Source organism: Acipenser ruthenus, chromosome 10 (assembly GCF_902713425.1).
Source record: "Acipenser ruthenus chromosome 10, fAciRut3.2 maternal haplotype, whole genome shotgun sequence".
In the NCBI taxonomy this organism is placed as follows: Eukaryota; Metazoa; Chordata; class Actinopteri; order Acipenseriformes; family Acipenseridae; genus Acipenser; species Acipenser ruthenus.
The window spans coordinates 38,723,443-38,746,083 of NC_081198.1; the positions used below are offsets into that span (position 1 = coordinate 38,723,443).

At 34.7% G+C, this 22,641-nt stretch overlaps 1 protein-coding gene across 1 annotated transcript in view; it reads right to left on the reverse strand.

Moving 5' to 3' along the window:
• The window catches only part of LOC117973129 (titin-like), a 165,968-nt gene that overhangs the window by 82,047 nt on the left and 61,280 nt on the right, over window positions 1-22,641 (reverse strand). The window contains 33 exon segments of the mRNA XM_059031325.1: window positions 138-261; window positions 1,841-1,983; window positions 2,844-2,970; window positions 3,375-3,514; window positions 3,613-3,879; window positions 4,017-4,283; window positions 4,389-4,655; window positions 4,754-4,880; window positions 5,084-5,223; window positions 5,306-5,569; window positions 6,206-6,472; window positions 6,922-7,188; window positions 8,275-8,401; window positions 8,587-8,726; window positions 8,816-9,091; window positions 9,194-9,463; window positions 9,730-10,128; window positions 10,926-10,976; window positions 11,420-12,799; window positions 13,139-13,198; window positions 13,669-13,764; window positions 14,260-14,334; window positions 14,864-14,947; window positions 15,093-15,176; window positions 15,616-15,699; window positions 16,086-16,166; window positions 17,955-18,145; window positions 18,601-18,826; window positions 19,546-19,626; window positions 19,902-19,982; window positions 20,211-20,291; window positions 21,715-21,816; window positions 22,098-22,295. Coding sequence (XP_058887308.1) covers window positions 138-261; window positions 1,841-1,983; window positions 2,844-2,970; window positions 3,375-3,514; window positions 3,613-3,879; window positions 4,017-4,283; window positions 4,389-4,655; window positions 4,754-4,880; window positions 5,084-5,223; window positions 5,306-5,569; window positions 6,206-6,472; window positions 6,922-7,188; window positions 8,275-8,401; window positions 8,587-8,726; window positions 8,816-9,091; window positions 9,194-9,463; window positions 9,730-10,128; window positions 10,926-10,976; window positions 11,420-12,799; window positions 13,139-13,198; window positions 13,669-13,764; window positions 14,260-14,334; window positions 14,864-14,947; window positions 15,093-15,176; window positions 15,616-15,699; window positions 16,086-16,166; window positions 17,955-18,145; window positions 18,601-18,826; window positions 19,546-19,626; window positions 19,902-19,982; window positions 20,211-20,291; window positions 21,715-21,816; window positions 22,098-22,295 — 6,567 coding nt within the window.

Genomic DNA, 22,641 nt, shown 5'->3' on the forward strand with positions numbered 1-22,641 from the left:
AATATTTTTCATATATTTATTTATTTTTCGTTTATCCACAATACATATATACATACCATACAAACATAAGATGATTTCTGCTTAGCTTTTATTTATTAGTTTTATAATTTACCTTAATTGTTTTAAGGTCTACTTACCTTTTACAATGAGTTTAGCTTGTATTTTGAAGTCCTTAGCCGCCAGTTTAACTTCACCAGCCTCCTTCAACTGAACATCTCTGAGGGTGAATGTGTGAACTCTTCCTTCAGCACGTGTGACAACCTAATGAAAAGATGTTAAACTAACAATTAGCAACAGTACAATTTTGACTGAAATGTGTAAAAACATAAAAAACAATAAAGATGTAACGTTTGTTAAATAGTGGTCTAACTGAGTTTAAATCTAACAACCTGCTGTTGTTCTTAAGCCTGTCCAGAAGAAAAAATTAGAAAGAGGGATATTTATATGGAAGTGAATTTGTAATTATGAAAACTTTTTTAAAATTATGTTAATGTATAATTGTATAATTTTTATGAATAATATGAACTGCTAAATTAGAATCGCAAGCCCTTTTCTAAGTGTTATGTTTGAAATGTGTAATACTACTGTGTAAATTAACTCATTGTTTAAATGATTGTTGTGTAATTAAATGGTATTCACTTTTCTATTGAATTGTTCTGACTGTGGTTTCGTTGACAAATCAACAGTTTTCTGTGGATCTGTAGCACAAACTGTGGATTATTTAATCAACAATGTATCTGCCCCACACCTCCTTCTCTTCAAAGCCACTTTCAGTTAGAAGATTTGTAGAATTAATCAATCAAAGTTCAAAGGGTGACATCACAGAAATGTTTTTAAATAGTGAGAATTAATACGAGTAGGCCTACCGCTGTTAACCAATCAACAGCACAGTAGTTGGTGGCAGAGGGTGAAGAGCAAACATTTCTTTAGAAAGGCTTTTTTAAATTAGAAAAACTAGCAACTGAAAATTTTAGCGATCATTAAAAAACAGTTCACATGTTTCAGTAGCTGTGGAACCCAAACACACTCAGACGTTGCCGTTTTGAATACAGGAGTAAAGAGACTTATTTATTGTGAGATTACAGTTTATTAGTATGTAATTTGTTTATATTTAAAAAAAATAATAATAATAATCTGTGAAGTACAGTACATTAACAGTTTACAAATAGCCATTTCACAGTTATACACATACATATATACCCATATGTCATAAAACACAGAATTAGAACACGTGTCATTGTCTTCAACAAACTCTTTATTTTAGTGCACTCTGCCGTTTTTGGATATTTATTAATTTGGCTAAGATTTAATATTTTAGTTGTATTCTATTCTAAACCTATATGCCTTCTCCCATGTAAGCACTTGAAGCAGTTAAAAATAACCCTACAGGAACGCTTGCAGGGCAGAACAGCTTACTATGTTATCTTAAACCCAGCTGCCTGAAATGGAATTCTAATCCTCAGAGACCCTTATATGCAGAAAGAATGTAGCTGACGAATGACTAAAACAATAATATATTAAACTTAAACATATAAATAAATGATAATAAAAAATAAATAAACCATCTCAAATATATATATATATATATATATATATATATATATATATATATATATATATATATATATATATATATCATAGATCTATAAATACAATAATTCTAATTCTAAAAACATTATATAACATAACTAGTAAAGTATATAGAAAAGCTATTACCTGTGTAAGGCTATTTCTTATTTCTAGTAACTATACTGTAATTGCTATAAATGTATTGCTTTCTCATGCGTTGTTGTAATAATAATAATAATAATAATAATAATAATAATAATAGAAGACTTACTCTGTCACTTGATTCCAATTTCTTTTCTCCAAGGAACCATTCTACTTCAATTCCTTCATAGGAAAGTTCACAGTCGAAGGTAGCAGTTTCTCCAGCGGTAACTGTAACATCCTTTAGGGGCCTGAGTAGGCCAATTACACGGGCTTTGGATTTAGGAGAAGACATAATTAGTTACTCCCCTTGTGCCAAGAGTTGTGTTATTCCTCAACTGCAAATCTCCATTTCGCTGCCCCCCAAAAAGTCAGCCACTGCTCTGGAGCTTTTAAAACTCCCCGAGTGCAAGTGACTCAAGGAGAAACGGTCTATTCACTGGGACCCTTCATTTGCATATTCACTTTCCTGAAGATTACCACGGTCAGCAATACATTTGGAAGGCATCTGTTACCCTTCCAATTGCACATGTCCCATTCTAGATAAGGTATGTGGCTTCCAAAATAGTCAGGGAACGTGATTGGGTGACATCAGTTGGCACCCAAACTTGGCTATCTGTTGCTGTCAATCAACTTGTCAGCTCTTTCCAAAAATGACAGGCTAGCTGTTATCTAACCTTTTCCAAAAATGCCAACGTTTCATTTGATTTCATAACACTTTGTTTCTTAACACTTTTTTTTAATCAATGCGTTATACATGTAACAGCAGTATATAATTACACATTACTGTGGTTAATAATGTCCTTCCACAAGAAGGGGTTTTCAGTCAGCCTTTATATATTTTCCCTTACTGTACAAAACAGTCTAACAAGACTTTCCCTCCCCAATGAAATGGTGCATATTAAAATGTTACAGTATAATTTGTCAACTGATGCAAATATTTTCAATGTAGGGCTTTATAGGCTTAAGCCCTTTTATCTGGTTTGAATCTCTTCCTTTTTACTTTGCATTCACATTTTCAATATTCACCATACTCCCTTTCATTTAAATTGTTTTTAATAATAATAATACTTTTTCCATAAAACATTTGACAGAACACTTCTCTTGTTTTTCAGAAAATAATTACAATATACCTTTTACTCTCAGTTGAGCACTTGATTTAGCATTGGCTGCCTGGAAGTCAACAGCACCAGCTTGATCCATTTTCACATTATATAAGATAAGAACGTGCTTCGTGCCCTCCTCCTTAGTTTCACAATCCTTTAAGGAGAAATATGTAATACATAAATGCCATAGAGTGCCAGATTACCTTGTAATAGTTTTATGATTAATATGCATATCTTTACCAAATTATCTGTAAAAGTGCAAAAAAAAAACCTTGTTTGTCATTTGAAGACATAATCACATATTTTGATATTAGCTTAAATGAGGAACAACATCCAATAATATTTATTTCTCTTGTGCCTACAGTTAAATGTTTCAAAAGAAGGACATTTAAAAAAAATTATTTAAAAAAGCATTTATTCATCTATTATTTGTATTTATTTTTTAGAAATTGAAAATCTCATTTTTTTCAATAAAAAAAAAAAAGTTTATTTTTCAGAAAGTAACAAACTGCATTTGATGTAAGTAAGTTAAGCCCAATGACATAAATTAAAGCTTACAGGTGACTGGTGCAAAGCTTCTCCATTAAGCTTCCAGTTCCCATGTACATCTGCTTCCGAAATTTCAGTTTCAAAGCGGGCAGATTCAGTTTCTGTAACCTCAACACTGTAGAGTGGTCGCACGATCTTAATGTCACGTTCTAGGGTTAAAAAAATTAAGACATTTCGAAGTGAAAATGTAGATTCAATAACTATACTTCTTAAATGTTAAAAGACAGGTAAGTCAAACGATTTATACCTTCAATGTTGAGTTTAGAAGTGGTCTTGTCAGAGCCACAATCACAAGTATATTCTCCAATGTCACTCTTCAGTGCTCTCTTGACAGCCAAAATGCGTTTCTTGCCATCAGCTGTGATGTTAACATTCTTGGATGGAGTAATTTCTTTTCCACCCTTAAACCATTTTACTTCAGCAGTTGCCTTGCTGATCTCACACTGCAAAGTGACTTCATCTTTCTCTACTGCTGTGTAGTCTTGCAGCTTTTTAACAAAGTATGGCTCGCCCTCTGTAAGTTGAAAGGAAACAAACCATTTAATTTAATGTGGTATAATAACTGTAAATAGTCCTGTTTAGACAGCAGCACTGATAAAAATAAAAATTGGAGATTTCAAACAAGACCATCATTAGGCAATAATTATTTACCCAGGACATTAAGCATGGCGTCTGAGCTTTTTCCCATAGCCTCCACCTTAATGAGTGATGTGTCATCAATTGATACCTCCTTAAATACAAGGGTATGGACTTTGCCTTCATCTGTCATATGTACCACCTTGCTTGGAAGCAGGCGAGTGTCATTCTTGAACCAGGTAACCTGGATATTGTCATGAGAAAGTTCAACACTAAATGCTGCAGTCTCACGCTCTTTAACTGTGACATCCTTGATAGGCTTGACAAACTCAAGTCGGATTCCTAAAGTAAAGGAAAAAACAATAATATTAACAAAACTTAAAGTCTGTTATAGCTGTAAATCATGTTATTATTTTAAAAAAAAGTTAAATCTAACTATCAGCACACCTTGGATGATTAGTTTGCCTGAGGTTCGTTTGTCTTCAGCTTCAAACATGAACTTGGCTTCATCTTCATAGGCAACTGATTTAACTATAAGTGCATGCCTATTTCCTTCTGCAACAATTTCAAATTTATCATCAGCTTTTATGGCCTGAGTTCCTTTTAGCCAGCGGCTGGTCTTGGCTTCTCTTGAAATTTCACATTCAAACCTAGCTTCATCTTTTTCAAACACTTTAACATCGGCAAGTGGAGTGATGAAGGAAAGTGGAAGCTCTGTAAGGAAAGTAAAAAAATATATATGAAGAGGTTCATGACTGAAACCAGTTTTAATGGATGGAAGAACATTTTTGAAGAAGGAAATAGAAAAGTACCTTTAACTTTAAGATTAGCTGCACACTTTGCATTAGCTGCCTGGAAGGAGACTTCACCGGACTGGACAATCTTGCAGTTGTAAATGGTCAAGACATGCTTGGCACCATCCTCAACCATTTCAATATCCTGTGTTTGTAAATAATAATAATAATAATAATAATAATAATAATAATAATAATAATAAAAAAAGGTATGTTAAATTAGTAAACAACAATATATAGGTAAACAGGTAGATAGACAGACAGTTATATATATATATATATATATATATATATATATATATGTATATATATATATATTGTTATTGAAAATACTTGTGAATCCCATACCGAGGAAGAAGACAAGACTTCTCCCTTCAATTTCCATTGAGAATGAACATCACTCTCAGAGATTTCCACTTCAAAACGTGCTGTTTCTCCTGCAAAGAGCTCCACGCCATACAAGGGGCGCACCACCTTTATATCCCGAGCTGTAAAATAAAAACAGTAATTACATATAAATGCACATATAACAACACATAGCAAAATTGTTCATATGTAGACAACACTTACCCTCGATGTTTACGTTTGACATCGTCTTATCGGTTCCACAGTCACATACATAATCTCCCTTATCTTTACTTTCCACTTTCTTGATGGATAAGAGTCTCCGTTTTCCTTCTGTCTTTATGGTAACCATCTTTGACGCTTTGATCTCCTTCTCATCTTTAAACCATTTCACAGGGACATCTTTGCTGAGTTCACAGTCAAGAACGACCTCATCTTTCTCAACTGCAGTGTAATCTTGTAACTTCACAATGAAGTATGGATCTCCTTCTGAAAACAATGTTTCAAAAACAGCCGTAAATTTGAGATTTCAGATACATGCATGCATACATATTGTACAGATATGGGCAAAAGTTTTGTATCACCTAGAATTTTAAGATTGGGACATAATTAAAAAAAAAAAAAATTCAAATATATAAATGTTCATATATATATACTGTATATATATATATATATATATATATATATATATATATATATATATATATATATATATAGATACTGTATATATATATATGAACATAATTTAGATATTTTATAAAATTCTACCAGAAGCCAGAATAGTAGTACAGTATTTTAGATTTCAAAATGTCACATTTTTAAATTCGTCAGTTTTTCGTTAAGTATATGGAAAACTGCAAAGCGGTATGTAATTCAATATGTTAACGTAACATTATTCAGCAGGTTTCATTTGAGTTTATGAAGCAAAATTAGTTAATTCTATAGGGTGATACAAAAATTTTGGCCACAGTTGTACATACATACTGTACATACAAACAAATATAAAATGTACACAAGTAAATGTACAAAATTTGTCTATTGAGTGATACATTATTCAAATGTGTTTATTTTAATAAGTTTAGCAATTTTTGAATTAACATAAATATGAAAAAGAAAATGTATTACCTAGAACAGTCAGGTTAGCCGTCGAAAAACATCTAATGGCATCTGCCTTAATCTGGCAGGTATCATCTAGAGTGACTTCTTTGATCTCTAAAACATGTTTCTTGCCATCAACAGAGGTAAGGATCGTTCTGCTTGGATGAAGTTTAGTCTCATTTTTGAACCAAGAAACTTCGACATTCTCATGGGAAAGCTCAAATTCAAACCGAGCGGTTTCACCTTCCTTTACTGTTTGGTCCTTTAATGGTGTGACAAACTTCAATCGCATACCTATAATATATTAGTTTAGTTAGTTCAATTAGTACACCATCAATTAATTAAGACACCCAACCAATATCAGCAGTAGAATAATGCATGTGACATATCTGAATTGCTAACCCACTTGTTATAAAACATAAAAAGCTTCTTTTTTTTTAAAACAAATTAATAATTATGGCATATTACAATGAATACAAATTGTGGCTTACATTTTTTACCAGTACAAAACATTTTATTTCACAGTAATTGATCATTTTAACTTGTTAACAAAATTAGACTGTTACAGAACTAAAAGCGGTTTTATAATATAGAGGAATTTACTTTGTTATATATGTTATTATCACCAGTAAAACAAAATCATTGGGACTGTAATTAACATATTTAAAAGATTAACCAATTAGACAGATTAGACTTTATGTTATTAAACACTGCTTTGACAGGATGAAGACATAATAACTTGCCTGTTACAATGAGTTTTGCTGTGGACTTCTTGTCATTTACTTCAATGGTGTATTCTCCTTCATCCTCAAAAGCAGCATTGTTGATGACCAATATATGCTTCTTTCCATCATCAATAATGTCAAATTTATCACTGGACTTTATGATATCTGTGCCTTTGGTCCACATGACCTTTTCAATATCTCTGTTAAGTAGGCATTCAAACTTCGCCTGTCTTTTCTCTGGCACAGTGACATCCTTTAATGGCACAGAGAAGTCCAGTTCCAGTTCTGCAAATTATGTTAAAACACCATTAAACTTTATTCACTTTGTATGTTTAAAAAAAAAAAACTCTCAAGGTTTGTGTGGCAGGGCAGAAGCCCTGCTGCTGTAAATAGTTTGTGTGGGAATGTAAGGTTGGCAGGGACGGGGTTAAATCTGTCCCTGTCAGCAATCACAGGTGTGTCCATTCCCCAATTATGTAATTGATGCTCATTGGGGATGACCACATGTAGAAAGGGAGCTAGAAATCGATAGGTTACAGATGTAATCCTGGTTCCCTGAAAGAGAAGACGACCACCAACCAATACCTTTGGGATATGCCTGCACAGGTCTGGTATTCACTGAGCATTTTATATCAACGCTGCCGTGGAGTCACGTCCTCGGTCCCGCCTCATAGCGAGTGGCCGTGCCGAGGTAGCCCAGAGTCCTCGACTCAACAGCGGCACGCAGCAGAGTTGGGTCTTGCTGGAGGAATGTCTCTCTTGGTTAGTAAAGCAGACTACAGTCACTAGGCAATGTAGGCTGTTGAAAATAAATATATATATTTTTTTTTTAAACGGAAGCGCAGTTGCACAACGTTTAGCTCAGGCTTCAGTTGCCGAGTCCTGAGTCCGGGGAAGTGGAAAGCCGACTTCCAGCAATAAATTGCCAAGGAACTTACAGAAAAACTCGGAGAGAATGGCTCTTTAAAAGAGACAATCAAACAACTGGAAAGAGGTTAGTTATACCCACCTTATTTACCAAGTTGTGAGAGGCAAAAGAGAACGAGTTCTCCATGTGGTGACTATTTATTACCTCGGTAATAAAGTTATTGGTTGGTGGTTGTGTTCAAATTGAAAGGAAACCTTTGTTTATTGAATGAGTGCTTGTGTTTGTGTTTGTACTTGTGCTTGTGCTATGATTTCTGTATTGGTTTTCAATGTAATGTGACAGCTAATACCCAGCCTACATATAGTTATTCTTTTGTTTAAACCTTTTATTTTGGCCCTTGCCGTGTTTATTTGGTTCCTGTTTTTGTGTTTGGTTTTGTTAAATAAACTTGTGCATACACACTTAAACTGCAGCTTTCTGTCTCTGGGTTTCATCCAACTTACCCTTTACTTTCAACATGGCCGTAGTCATTGCATTTAATGCCTGGTAAACAACTTCTCCAGCTTGCTCAATTTTGACCTTGTGTAGAGTGAGCTGACGTTTCTTACCCACTGACTTGATCTCACAGGTCTGAAAAAGAAGTACCATTTGTATTATTAAAATAGAGAATAGTAGATAATAGACAATGTATTAAAATATTAAACACTTTCTGGATTTTTTTTTTTCTAAAACAGTTAGGGATACATTTTGAGTAAATTACAGAAACATTACTAGAATTGTGGAAATATATACTACAAAGCAAGCTAAACACTTACCGGTGATCGGTGCAAGACCTCCTCTTTTAGTTTCCATTCTCCGGGTACATCTTCCTCAGAAATTTCAGTTTCAAAGTTGGCAGTTTCGTTTTCATAAATTTCAATGCTTTCCAGAGGCTTCAAGATCTCAGCTTCACGTTCTAAACGAACAATACAGAATCTCAATATATAAATCATTGTTTATCACAGCTGTGCATATTTGTGACTGGTTATGAAATCCTTTCTTTACCTCCAAGAGTTAGTTTAGCTGCGTATCTACGACCTTCAACCTCTAGGGTATATTCCGCAACATCATCTGGAGCAGCATTCTTCACGAGGAGAGTAAGCTGTTTTCCATCCTTTAAGACTTCAGTCTTTTCGGTTGGAGTCATAGGGATCTCAATGTCTCCCTTGAACCACTTTATGTTTGGCGTATCCTTATAAAGTTCACATTGAAACTTAGCCGTAGTTTTCGGTTTAACATGCTGGTCTCTCAGGGGTTTCACCAACCAATCTCGAATTACTTCTGTAAGGCAAATATATTATTGCATGAGAGTAAAATTAACATTAATATTTAAAAATCTCTTTCACATATTACTATGAAAACAAGATATTTTTAAGTCCATACCTATTACTTTGACAGTTGTTTGACATTTAATGTCCCCAGTCTCCACAGAATATACACCAGCATCTGAATCCTCAGCATCTGAGAGGGTGACAGCACGCTGCAGTCCAATGACATTCACTGCACACTTGCCAGCCTTTTCTTCAAGAGGTTTACCATCCTTCTTCCAGATCACATCTCTGTCTTTACTCAGCTCAGCATGCAAGTACAGAGGCTGTCCTTTGATGACTGACATCTCTTCATCAAGTGTCTTTGTGAAACGCACTGGCAGTTCTAAATATAATAAATGCAATTTATTAAGTAAATTGTGTTCTAAGCCACCTATCCTAGAAATATATGTGTGTACTGTCTTCATGCCCCCATTAAAAAAAAAAAAAACAATGGTATGGAAGTTGGAGCCACAACTTAGATTTTAATATATAATTTCTTACACACTGACAAAAATAACACACATTTGTTATTGAATCATGTGTCTTTGGGGATCATTAAAACATGTTAGACTCATTTGACTTAAAGAGGATGCAGTAATAAAAAGATACCTTTGACAATGAGTTTTGCTGTGGAGGTCTTTTCTTTGTTGCCGATACGGGCTATGCATGTGTACTCGCCGGTATCGGAAAGCTGCACATCGATAATCGATAGCTTCCTGTCTTTACCATCTGAGGTAAATTTGTGTTTAGGGCTTTCTCTCAAGTTGCTTCCATCTTTCATCCAAGAAGTGACTGCAGTCGAAGGCGAAATCTGACATTCAAAGACAGCTGCAGCGCCTATGGACTCTGCTTCTTCTAAAACAATATCTTTCAGTTCTTTGACAAACTTCAGTGGGACTGCCTTGAGCTGGAATCCAAAAGGTGACTCATCTGGAGGCTTGTCTCCTCCAGCACCAGGTCTTAGTCCCCTCCTCTTATCTCCATCACCAGGCGAGGGTGTTTGTCTCGCTAAAATTTAGATTTGAACACGTTATCTTTTTTGGGGGTGTGATCATTTACATGCTTGGAAGATGAGTTGGAATGATGCACTTATATGCAGGCTTTCAGTCGGAAAAAAATAGCCGGAGATGTGATTAGAGCAAAGAAAATTGAATCAACGAGAAGGTTTCAAGCAATGCAAAATGAGGAATGGTTCTTCTCTGAAGCACCAACAATGCATTATATTGCATGTTTAAATAAATTTAGATGCACATGATATATTTCGTCCACTAGTTTTGACACGGAAAATGGCGGTATGTTTATAAAAAAGGATTTAAACCCATTTTCTTTATAACTACTTGCATTTTACTTTCATGGTCAAGATCTTTTCCTACACAGACATAGAAAAAGATGCATCTACATGGGTCAATATCTATGATTAGAGTTAATACAAGTCTAAAAGTAGATGCAAGAAAAAAGGGGCGCATGCACATTCCAACCCATTCCAACTATTGTGGGTGCTTAATTCTTAAATATCTTACAGGTACAACAATACATTAAAATGTTGTTTTTTTAATATATACTCAAACAAATGTATGATTTATTTTCCAATGATTTCCAAATGTATGATTTATGAGTCCATGCAAATCAGCTGAATATTACTGTACTACTGTACATACAAATCTCAGAATCGTGGCATACTTTCTAAATGATGTGGAGTGCATTTCATTCAGTTAGAACCAGTGTAAAACACATCTTATTTCTTATGTATTTTGCATGCATAGGTTTGTGACTATTCATGTGGCTATAAAGACTGTCCCTCTCACCTTTTGGTAGCCCTCTACCCCTGCCAGCTTCCGCTTTGGGTGCTTTGCCATCTGTAGTAAGATACTAACATTATTATCTGCTCATTGCAAAAGTTAATGTAATAGAAAGCATTTTGTCAGCTGCACAATAAACATGATGTAAACATGATTTTTACTGAAAAAAATTATTATGGTGAGAAGCATTTTAAGCCACAGATTAATGAAATGAACCACTGTTAGATTTACTACCGCAAAGTTGCATGAATATTAAAAAGGACTTCATACGTCCTTAGTTTTGTTAAAGATGAGAAAAAAGCAAGTTTTCTTGATGTTTGTGTACAGACAAGATTTGGCAGACAGACATTTATGACAAGATGAACATCACTTGTTTTCATGCGAACACTGTGAAGACAAAGATAGACCAACACATATTTCGAGATTAGGGGAAAAAAACGTTTTTCCAAAGCACAGGATGCGAGGCAGTCAGTGATGGAGGTCTGCAACAGCCGTCTCACCTCGTCTTTCACCAATCTTTCCTGGAGTCTCGACAGCTCCTTCTTCATTTTCAGCAGCTTCTTCCCAGTCTTCAGATGAAGCATATTCCTCACGTTCAGAAGGTTCAGACCCCCAGGTTTCAACCTCACCTTCCTCTTCTTCAGGTTCTTCTTCAAATACTTCTTCTTCCAAATGTGTTGGAATTTTCTTCAGTTGTATCGTTTCAGGTGACAGTTCTTCCATTCCGGGCACCTTCCCTTTCCCAACTTTAAGTTGGGCTGCAGGAGTTTTTTCTTCTGGGGACTTGGTTTTCATATATGTTTTCTTGAGAAGAGGGGCATTTTCTTCCACAGGTTCTTTTACAGTAGGCTTTTCCTGAGGTTCTTTAGCAGCTTCTTTGCTTGGTTTTCGTTCTACAGGAATTGATTCAATAACCTTCGCCTTTCCATCAACTTTGGGGGAAGGAGTCTTCTTAAGTTGCATGAGTGGTTTGCTTACTGGTTGCTCATTTTCATTTTTCTTTAATGGTAAAACAGATTCCCGTGGTGGTTCTGCTTTTGGAACCTTGTCTGGTTTCTTATCCGGTTCTTTTTCTTTTTCCTGTGTTGGGATTCTTTCCACTTTTTTCAATGCTATTTCTGGCTCTTTGGGTAATTCATCTTTAGGAACCCTCTCACCCTTTTTAATCTTTATACTTGGTTTTTCAGTTTCTACTGGCACTTCAACTTTTGGCTTCTTTTCAAAGGGTTTAAGTGTTACTACCTCTTTTTCTTTTTCCTGTGTTGGGATCCTTTCCACTTTTTTCAGTGCTGCACCTAGTTCTTTAGGTACTTCATGTTTAGGAACCCTTTCACCTTTTTTCAAGGTTATTGGTTCCTTCTCTTTTTCAGCTACTGGAAGTCTTTCACTCTTTTTGAATTTGATGCCTGGTTCTTCAGCTTCTGCTGGGGCTTCATCTTTAGGAACCTTGCCAAATGGTTTAAGTGTCACCACTTCTTTTTCTTTGTCCTGTGTTGGGATACTCTCCACTTTTTTCAATGCAATATAAGACTCTTTTGGTTTTTCGTCTCTAGGGACCTTTCCATCCTTCCTGAGAACAGTTGTCTCTACATCTTGTGTAACAGTAATTTCTTCAACTCTCTTCAGGGTTTTACCATGTTCTTCTGGCGATTCATGTTTAATACCTGATTCCAACTCTTGAGGAATCATACCAGCTTTCTTGAATGATAGTTCATAGCCTGCTTCCTCATACGTTGTTGTTTTAGTGACTTTCTTAAGTGATATACCTGATTCAGATGTCTTGGTTACTTTCTTTAAGGTCGGTATTTCTAGTTTCTCCTCTTCCTCAGTAGGAATTTTACCTTTTTGTTTAAGAATCTTTGGTGGCGTGCTGGGCTTTTCTGAGGTGATAAAGGTTTCACATTACATTTAAAATTGTTTTTTACAAACAGAAAAAAAAACATACAATAAACATAGGAAGAACACATAAACACAAAAAACAGAACTAGTCATTTCAGATTCCACATTCTCAGATCTCAAACACTGTTGCTTTCAGACCATTTAACACATTAAAAAATACATAAATACATGTCAACAGACAAAACAGACACAACAGAAACACCTGCATACCCTTTAAACAGTATGTTTAACAAAAATACAATTTGTACAAAATAAGACTTAAAGAAAACACAAAGAAAAAAGATACAGCACATTGAGATTAAATGTATTGATTGCCATACCTTTTTTCGTATCTGCTCCTGGAGCTGTCACAGGGACCTTTTTCTCTTCTGGTTTAGAATCTACCGGAAAAAGTAACATTCAAGTTAGTATAGACATACAGAAAGCAGCCTTAGCCTCGGGAAGTGTAACCACAACAAGAAAATATTTCATAATGGAATCTGGTATTTTTAGATGTATTGGGTGAACACCATGGGAAAGAAGCGCATAAGAATTATGCTTTTGAAAACACTGGACAACACACAGAATAACACATTTTTAGTTAGTACATAACAGAACACTTTTATGGTCAAAATAAAGTACTTCCTTAATTAACCCATGAGGCATCAGAAGAGTTGTTGGATATCACAATACTTACCATAACATGAGGATATCAAACATGTCTGTTAAAACAAGCAATTTTCTGCAATGTGTAATACAGAAAATCATTGAGATCAGTATGTATTTTTGTACATCATGATAAAAAAGATTACAGATTAGTATTCTTTGATGGAATCATGAGTTGGTTTGTCAAAATGGTTTATCCATCTACCTTTTACTGGTTTAACCACTGGTTTCCCCTCCTCTTTTTTGGCTGCAGGTTTTGAAACCTCATGTTCTGGTACCTTCTTCATGGCAATTGTGGGCACTTTGAAAAAACATTTATGGTTTTCAGAATTTAAATAGTAAAACATATATTCTACTGCTACAATTCAAAAAAAGAAATACTCTAAATGTGTGTAACTTATACATATATAGAAACCTGCTTCATGTTTTTTTTTTCTTTTTCATTTTCAGAAACATGTTGAGGTATAAATCCCACCATTATTTGTTTATTTAGCAGACGCCTTTATCCAAGGCGAATTACAGAGACTAGGGTGTGTGAACTATGCATCAGCTGCAGAGTCACTTACAATTCCGTCTCACCCGAAAGACGGAGCACAAGGAGGTTAAGTGACTTGCTCAGGGTCACACAATGAGTCAGTGGCTGAGGTGGGATTTGAACCGGGGACCTCCTGGTTATAAGCCCTTTTCTTTAACCACACAGCCACAGCGCTTCCTGTTTATATTTTAAAATATGTATTTCATACATCATATAATTTTCACTCTGCATACGAACGGCATATTTTAACGTCTTCTGTACCTTTTTCTGGGGTAACATTTTCCACTTTCAGTTGGGAGACAGCAACAAATTCTTCTACTTCAGCCACTTCAGCTACTTTAAAGACAGTATCATGTGTATTTATATTGCGCTCAAGAGGTTAGCAAAGAAGAATATGACTGTTTAAAGGACGACACTAAACAATGAATACAGAATAAAAGACAAACATACAGGACAAACTTACATAAGACAAATGAAGATGAAAAAAAATTGTAAAGTTGTTTGCAATTGGGAATGGTAAAGACGAAAAAGGTATGAGTCGGTGAATTTGAATACCTTTCACTAGAGTGACTCCTTTTCTTGAAACACTGACTAAAGTAACTTCTTCAAAGAAATGCCTATTTTTGTATACTGTACTCTCCTAGTTTAATAAATCTACTGTTATGACTAATTTACAGTACTTGCATGAATTTACGTGTACATATATTAACACCAAAGTTAATGCAGAGAAAAACCTGTATGAGACAATAATGTGATATAACAAAGACAATGACATATTTTCTTTTTGTTTTACTGCCAGCTGACCGCTGTACAGTAAGAGTCACAACAGCAAGAAATAAAGAGATGATGTGCAAAAGATGTGTACCTTTTGTAATTATAATTTCTTCCTTTTCTGGAATATGTAGTTGTATAATTTCTTCATATACTGTCTTCTTTTTCTCCCCATGAACTTAAATAAATAAATAGACTTTCAGATTGTAGAATAGGTGACAACAACCATGAAGTATTTAAGATAACAAAGACATTCAACTTTATGAAGAACTAACCAGAAGAACTCCACATTTAAAAAGAATGCTGTGCACATATATGAATACCTTTAGCTGGAGTTATTTTCTCTGCAGGGTATTCCATGGTTGGTTGTGTTGCTTCAGGAATGACTCTTCTAGCACCTTCAGGCACTTTAAAGAACATTTACATTTTAGGTTTTACTAAATGTAATAAGATTGTATATGTCTCAAGAATAACAGTTAAGACAAACACACAAGTCACATATACTGGTCTTAAGTGAGACACACTACATCTATGACTTAACAAAGGACACAAACACACACAAACACTGGAGGCACCCTCTCTGTTTGGGAAGCAGATAAAGGGAGTCGTTGGTACAGGTTTTTTAGCAGCTTCAGGCACTTTAAAGAACATTATTATAACTTTAAACTAAAATCAACATAGACATGAATTTATAAGCAGTAGACTGAACTTGACAGACACACATAAGTACATGTTACTCTGATAGACACACATACATGTTTAAAATTAGTTAAGAATAGAGCACATAGTGCAAGTAAAGACTGTAGTTAAAGCAAGACAGGTCTTCCAAAATGTATTTTTTAGTACCTTTAGCAGGAGTTACTTTTGCTTGGACTGGAATAGACACTGGTGCAGGTTTTTCTGGGATGATCTTCTTTTCTGGTTTTGGAACTTTTAAGAATAGTATGTGACATTTAGAATTAATTTATAGTTGTAAAAGAAACAAGACAGAACACAACATTCATTGATTCTCAATACGTTTTGGTATTGGATTTCACACACATACACACACAAATGAAAAACAACACTGATAGGACAACACAAAGTACTGAGCTTACATACACGCTACCTTAATGTTTTTAAATTACATCACATACACAAGGAAAGCCATGTTTGTTTTCTCGTGGCTACATTTTGGAATTGCTCAAGAAATAACACCTCTTGTAGCTGACAAGACATAAAAAAGAATCAAATGATTCAGTGGAGACAAAATAAGCAAACCAAGTTCTGAAGCATAGCAGAACACATAAAGCTTTTCTAAGAGCTTATTTTAGTACCTTTCACTGGAGCAACCTCCTCTTTCTTTGGAGCAGCCAGTGCAGGTGCAACTTGTTCAGTCTTCTTAGGCACTTCTGGCACTTTAAAGAATATTTGAAATTCAGCTTAATTTACTACACAGTGCTAGTAAAGAATTACTGTACATATATGCTGCTTGGACATACAACACATAGACATGACATGACTGTACGGTTGACAGAATTGAGTACTATCGTACTGCATGTTAACAAGACACAGGGCTCTATTCATGAAGGGTTAATGTCTGTCAAAATGAGAAAACAGGAGTATATGATCAGATTTCGTCCATAGCCGCCTATTTAACGGCAGTTGCTATTCATAAGAGAATTCAGATGCGTTATTAAGCCTCAACGATTTGTATCTATGAAGGCATGTTTTAAACGAATTGAGATAAAGCCTAACGATTACCTCATTAGCATAAAGTTTTCATTGGTCCTGAGCGTCAGCCTGCTATTCATAAAAGTGAACAGCAAAATGCTGTCGATAACTAGGAGTTATTGAATGCTTTCTACAGTCAAGTCTAAACCAACGACAGCCTCGGCAGACTGTTTTTTTAAAGACACATTTTAATTACTACACTTGCTCTGTTATACAGTTTGACATACCTGTGATTACCACTGCCTATTTTGAAAAAAAAAAAAAAAAGTCTGTAGCTTTATATGAAGGAAATGGTTTAATATAAATATATAGTCACACAAGAACATATTCTCTGGCATAACCATTTTGAAACAGCGCTGTGAAGCGGAGAGCAAGTGAGAGACTGAGAATAGACAGTTATTTTATTATTATTATTTCTTTGCCGTGATCCGTGGCTGACAGCGGTCCTTTATATTTCTTTTACTTGTGTTCACAATAAACAGTTTGGATGAATACTGCCTATGTGAACCTGTTTATTTTCATGGAGCGTTACAATATGCACTATACCAGTGCTGCTGATGCAGTTGGTGGGAAATTTGGGTTTGCTAGGTATTGCAAAAAACACTGATCGAGACTCGTGGAAGGCTCAATCAGTGTTTGAAAGAGAGACTTTTTTTTCACACACCACAAAACGATCCATTTTGTGTACAGTGTGCATAAATGTAAACTCACCCCTGATTGATTCCCTGCTTTTAAGCATGGTTTATTAATAATAATAATAATAATAATAATAATTGTTGAAAATTTGTAAGATTAACATGTCAATATTATTATTATTATTATTATTATTATTATTATTATTATTATTATTATTATTATTATTATTATTATTACTAGAATTACAGTATTATTCAAATGTCCTCCTACAGTGCTTTTTGTTTATTTTTATTTATTTATTTTGGTCCTGCAGTTAAGAATGGAAATCTTATGTGTGCGTATGGAAATGTTTACCAGCGTTGCCAAAGAAAACGAAAATACAAAGTATTTATTTTAAAAAGCCTTTTTTTTTTTTTCTAAATTATGACATGTCCTGAATTTTTGTCAGATGTGATAGGGGCAATCAGGTTTTGCAAACTGCCCGTGACGGTGGATTCTGTTTTTGTTTTTGCAACGGCTATCGACGCCACCCAGAGAACATTAATAATGCTGATGATGTCATCAAAAAGAAACAGATTTTCGTTCTTGAACGACTGTATACCCATTCATAAAGTGCTTTGCAACAGTCGCTGTGTGCTCAGATCATTTTATGAATAGCAATATGGACGACTTTCGTTAGTTTTAAACTAAATTCATTTTATTACAGCAGTCTGCAAGTACTTTTATGAACAGGGGCCACAGTGTACAAAGGGAAACCCTATTAATAATTAAGCAAGAAAAGTTATTGAATCACAGCAGAACATGTAAAGATTTTCTAAGAGTTGTACTTCAAGTACCTTTCACTGGAGCAACCTCCTCTTTCTTTGGAGCAGCCAGTGCAGGTGCAACTTGTTCAGTCTTCTTAGGAGCTTCTGGCACTTTAAAGAATATTTTAAATTTAGCTTCATTTATCACATAATGCTGATTAAGAAATGCTGCATGGACAAGCATGGACATACAACACATAGACATGACATGACGTGGATGGCTAATAATAGTTCATTAGGTGAGGAAAATAGGTAGTGATGCCTTCCTCAGATTTGCAATTGAAAGGGTGCACATGATGTAGAATTTTCTTTTTTTAAACATTACATCTATAATGTGGCATATTTGACAATTACTGCTTAAGATTTTTAGATATAATTGTATTGTTGTAGGTTGCACAATAAATGTAAAATTAGTCAGTATTAACTACAAAATCAAATATACAAGGTATACAAAAAAATCACAGTAGATAGGCAAATACTCAAATTAATATTGGCACATCCCAGCGGATCGTCATCAATGTGTTGCGTGATAGCTGCATTTGCAATTGAATTGTCTATAGTAAGTCCAGTATCTTAAAAACCTAAATTAATCACTATATTCTCTTTCACTACATTTGTATTCTAGTGGGTAAACTGGTAACACACAGTTAACATAATAAAAAAAGAAAATACAAACTAACAAAACGAAAAGACAACATCAACATAAACAAAGACATCAAAGATTATCAGCAAGATGCTGGAAGAAATTAAGAAGAGCTTCTCAAGAACATGTTGGTGGAATGGCAAGACAATAAAGTGCTGTGTTTGACGTTCATATAGGTCTTTGGGTATACCTTTGGCAGGAGCCACGTCTTCCTTTTTGGGGACACTGACTGGGGGCAACGGCTCTGTAAATTCAGGCACTTTAACAACAGTTACAAAGAATTAGACAGAAATACAAAACACACAATAAAACAGTGGACAGTTATAGAAATGCATTGATGCTGCATGGACTTACAGTCCAGCACACAGACATGAAATGACTCGGAAGGTTGACAGCTGAGCACTATATCAAGTACATTACCAGGACATGACAACTAAGTTTCTTTAAATGCTTATTTTGGAATTGTTAAAAGAAATGTATCAAGTACCGCATTCCCTTGAATTTAAGACACCCTTGAATTTAAGATGCAGCCCAAATTCACCGCCCTCAATTTGAGGAAAAAATAAAACATCAAATAAATATGTATTTACAAAGATATAACCTCAATTACACATGCATGGGGACAGTTTGCAGCCATCTGCTGCCACACAGCATTACAGTTATGCACTGCTCCTCATTTCCAGTCATGATTAATCGCACCTGTTTTTCTCACTTTTTGTAATTGGCGTGTCAAAAAATATGGTGGTCTGATCAGCATTTCCAATCTGTCCAAGCCTAATAACGAAACACTGAAGGCTTCTCTTCAAACTCCTCAGGAAGCTAATGACGCTGCTTTGAAAATGGCTTACATTCGAAGGAATATGGTAAGCATGTTATAGTTATGAAATAGCACACTGTTGTAGCTGACAAAATATAACATATATTCATTGGCTTGGTGTAGACAAACAAAGCAAGGAGTGAAAGCTTTGTTTTAAGTACCTTTCACTGGAGCAACCTCCTCTTTCTTTGGCGTCGCCACCACAGGTGCAACTTTTTCAGTCTTTCTGGCGGCGTCTGGCACTTTAAAGAGTATTTGAAATGTAGCTTAATTTACTACATAGTGCTAGTAAATAATTACTGTACATAGATGCTGCTTGGACATACAACACATAGACATGACATGACTGTACGGTTGACAGAATTGAGTACTATCGTACTGCATGTTAACAAGATACCGTGTACAAAGGGACACCCTATTAATACCTTCCACAATGTAAAAAGACAAATAAAGCAAGAAAGGTTATTGAATCATAGCAGACCATGTAAAGCTTTTCTAAGAGCCGTATTTCAAGTACCTTTCACTGGAGCAACCTCCTCTTTCTTTGGAGCAGCCAGTGCAGGTGCAACTTGTGCAGTCTTCTTAGGAGCTTCTGGCACTTTAAAGAATATTTGAAATTTAGCTTAGTTTACCATATGATGCTGGTAAAGAAATGCTGCATGGACAAGCATGAACATACAACACATAAACATGACATGACTTGAAAGGGAAGACAGCTTGTGTATTACTGTTCATTAATAAGATATCAATACTGTTTGCTACTAAAATGATTTACTAAAGACAAATTAAGCAAGAAAAGCTTTTCTTAAAGCTGTGTTTCAGGTACCTTTCACTGGAGCAACCTCCTCTTTCTTTGGAGCAGCAAGTGCAGGTGCAACTTGTTCAGTCTTCTTAGGAGCTTCTGGCACTTTAAGGAATATTTCAAATTTAGCTTCATTTGCCACATAGTGCTGGTTAAGAAATGTTGCATGGGCAAGCATGGACATACAACACATAGACATGACATGACTGTTCAAGATATGCATTGATGATGCATCAGCATTAATTATGTAATGACTGGGATGGTCGACACTTAATAGATACGGTGTACCAAATAAATATCACTGCTCTGCTTACGTATATTTTATTTATTTCATTACATAATGATTAATTGGGTCACTTTTTTAACAAAATTTTTAATAATATGTTATAAAGTGAATGTGGTTAAATGTAACATATTTTGGATTTAACACTATCCTTATATGCTGCATTACAAATGGACAAAGACAGTGTTACTGTTAAATCAATATCCCATATAGGTGTAAATGAAGTCACAAGACATACTAAAGCACATAAATGGAGACATGCTTTGTAGGGACGTGTTGCACTATTGTATCACTTATGGGTTTCACCTACAGTCACTTCATTTACTCCCTACATAAACATATATAGTTTCCGTCGCTATATTGTTATCCTAGTAGGTAAACATGTACACCTTTACAAACAACAAACATTTAAAAGTAAAAACACAGCAAATATAACCAGCAAGATGCTGGCAGATATAAAGAAAGAGTTTTATGAAACAGACTGTGGAATGGCAAGACAAAGAATTGATGTGTTTGAAGCTCACACATCGCTCTGAATATACATTTGGCAGCGGCCACATCTAGACATTTGTTTGCAAAGAGCTATAGACAGAAATATAAAGCAGAAATGACAAGAAACAGAAACATGGTCAGTATAGTTCACTATATCCTAAAATTACATATTTTATTGTCATCTCCAACGCATTCCTGTCAGTTTGAGAAATAAACTTTGTTCAACAGCTGACCCTGTATATATATATATATATATATATATATATATATATATATATATATATATATATATATATGGCTCTATTGTGCTTATTTACTTTATTTATACAACTGTATATATTGTATTTTGTTCTTAGCAAAATACAATTACAAACATAACATCTAAATATTTTCTAACAAATGTCATTGTTGTCTTGATTTAAAATTATTTCTCACAATGTTTATTTATTTATTTTTAAGTAGAATAAGAAACAGAGACTATTCCTTACAATAAATAACACTGCAATGGTTTGATCTGTGACTCATTTTAATATGTTTTGTTGTATTTCTGCTGTAATCTGTTGAACACACAAGACCTGGTATAGACAAACAAAACATTAAGACAAAAAAAAACAAACATATTTTACATTTGCACAGCTTGGTAAACATTAAAAACATAAAAAACAACTAATGAATGACAGACAACATATACTGCACTATGTGGCCCTATGCAAACATTTCTACTCATATGTGCTATATAGTGTATATCTATACCTTTAGCAGGAGTGACCGTTTCCTCTGGAGGAACTGGTTTTGGTTTTGGAGTTGGAGCTGGTTCAGGTTTTCCGGGTACAGTCTTCCTTGGCTCTTCAGGAACTTTAAAGGATATTATTGAAGATGTGATAATAAGCCAGAAAACATTCAACAGGTGGACATACACGTTTTGAAAGAAGCATTTTGTTTTAAAGAAAAACAGACAATTCACAGTAACAAAGATACACACATACATCAATAAGCTCATAGCCATTGTCTCATGGCTATGTTTATAAATAAATGTAAAGAAAGAAATGATTAAATAAAATAAAACAAAACCAATAAGGTACAACATAAATAGCAGACCATTTTTTTTTTTTTTTAAAGCAGACAAACGTCAATACCTTTCACTGGTGCAACCTCTTTCCTTCCTGGAGTGATAGCAGATGGGACTTCAGGTGTAGCTTTCTTTTCAGGTACCACTTTTGCTTCAGGTGCAACTTTCTCTACCTTCTCTACAGGTGCAACCCTTGATTCAGGTGCTACTTTGGCTGCAGGTGCTGGTTTCACTTCAGGTACAGGTTTCTTAACTTCTTCAGGCACTTCAAAGACATCATGGGTTTTTTTAGACAACAATGGCCGTACGAGGATTTAATATGAAAATGATTAAGATGTCAAAATGAACATGTACGTATAAAGTATACTGAATTTCGAACTTCCAGCACAATTAACAGGCACTAACAATGCCAGACCCTGCTTTAGCGCAGCAGACACACATTTAAAACTACTCTCAAGTAGCACAAGACCTACTGAAGCATTTTAAGATTTTTTTGTTTTTTGTTTAGTAACTATCTAAAACATATACCTGTACGCCAATCTTTAAAAAGAGGCTTTGATAAGTGTAAAAAAGCTTAAAATAAAAAATAAAAATAAAGAAGATAGCAGTAA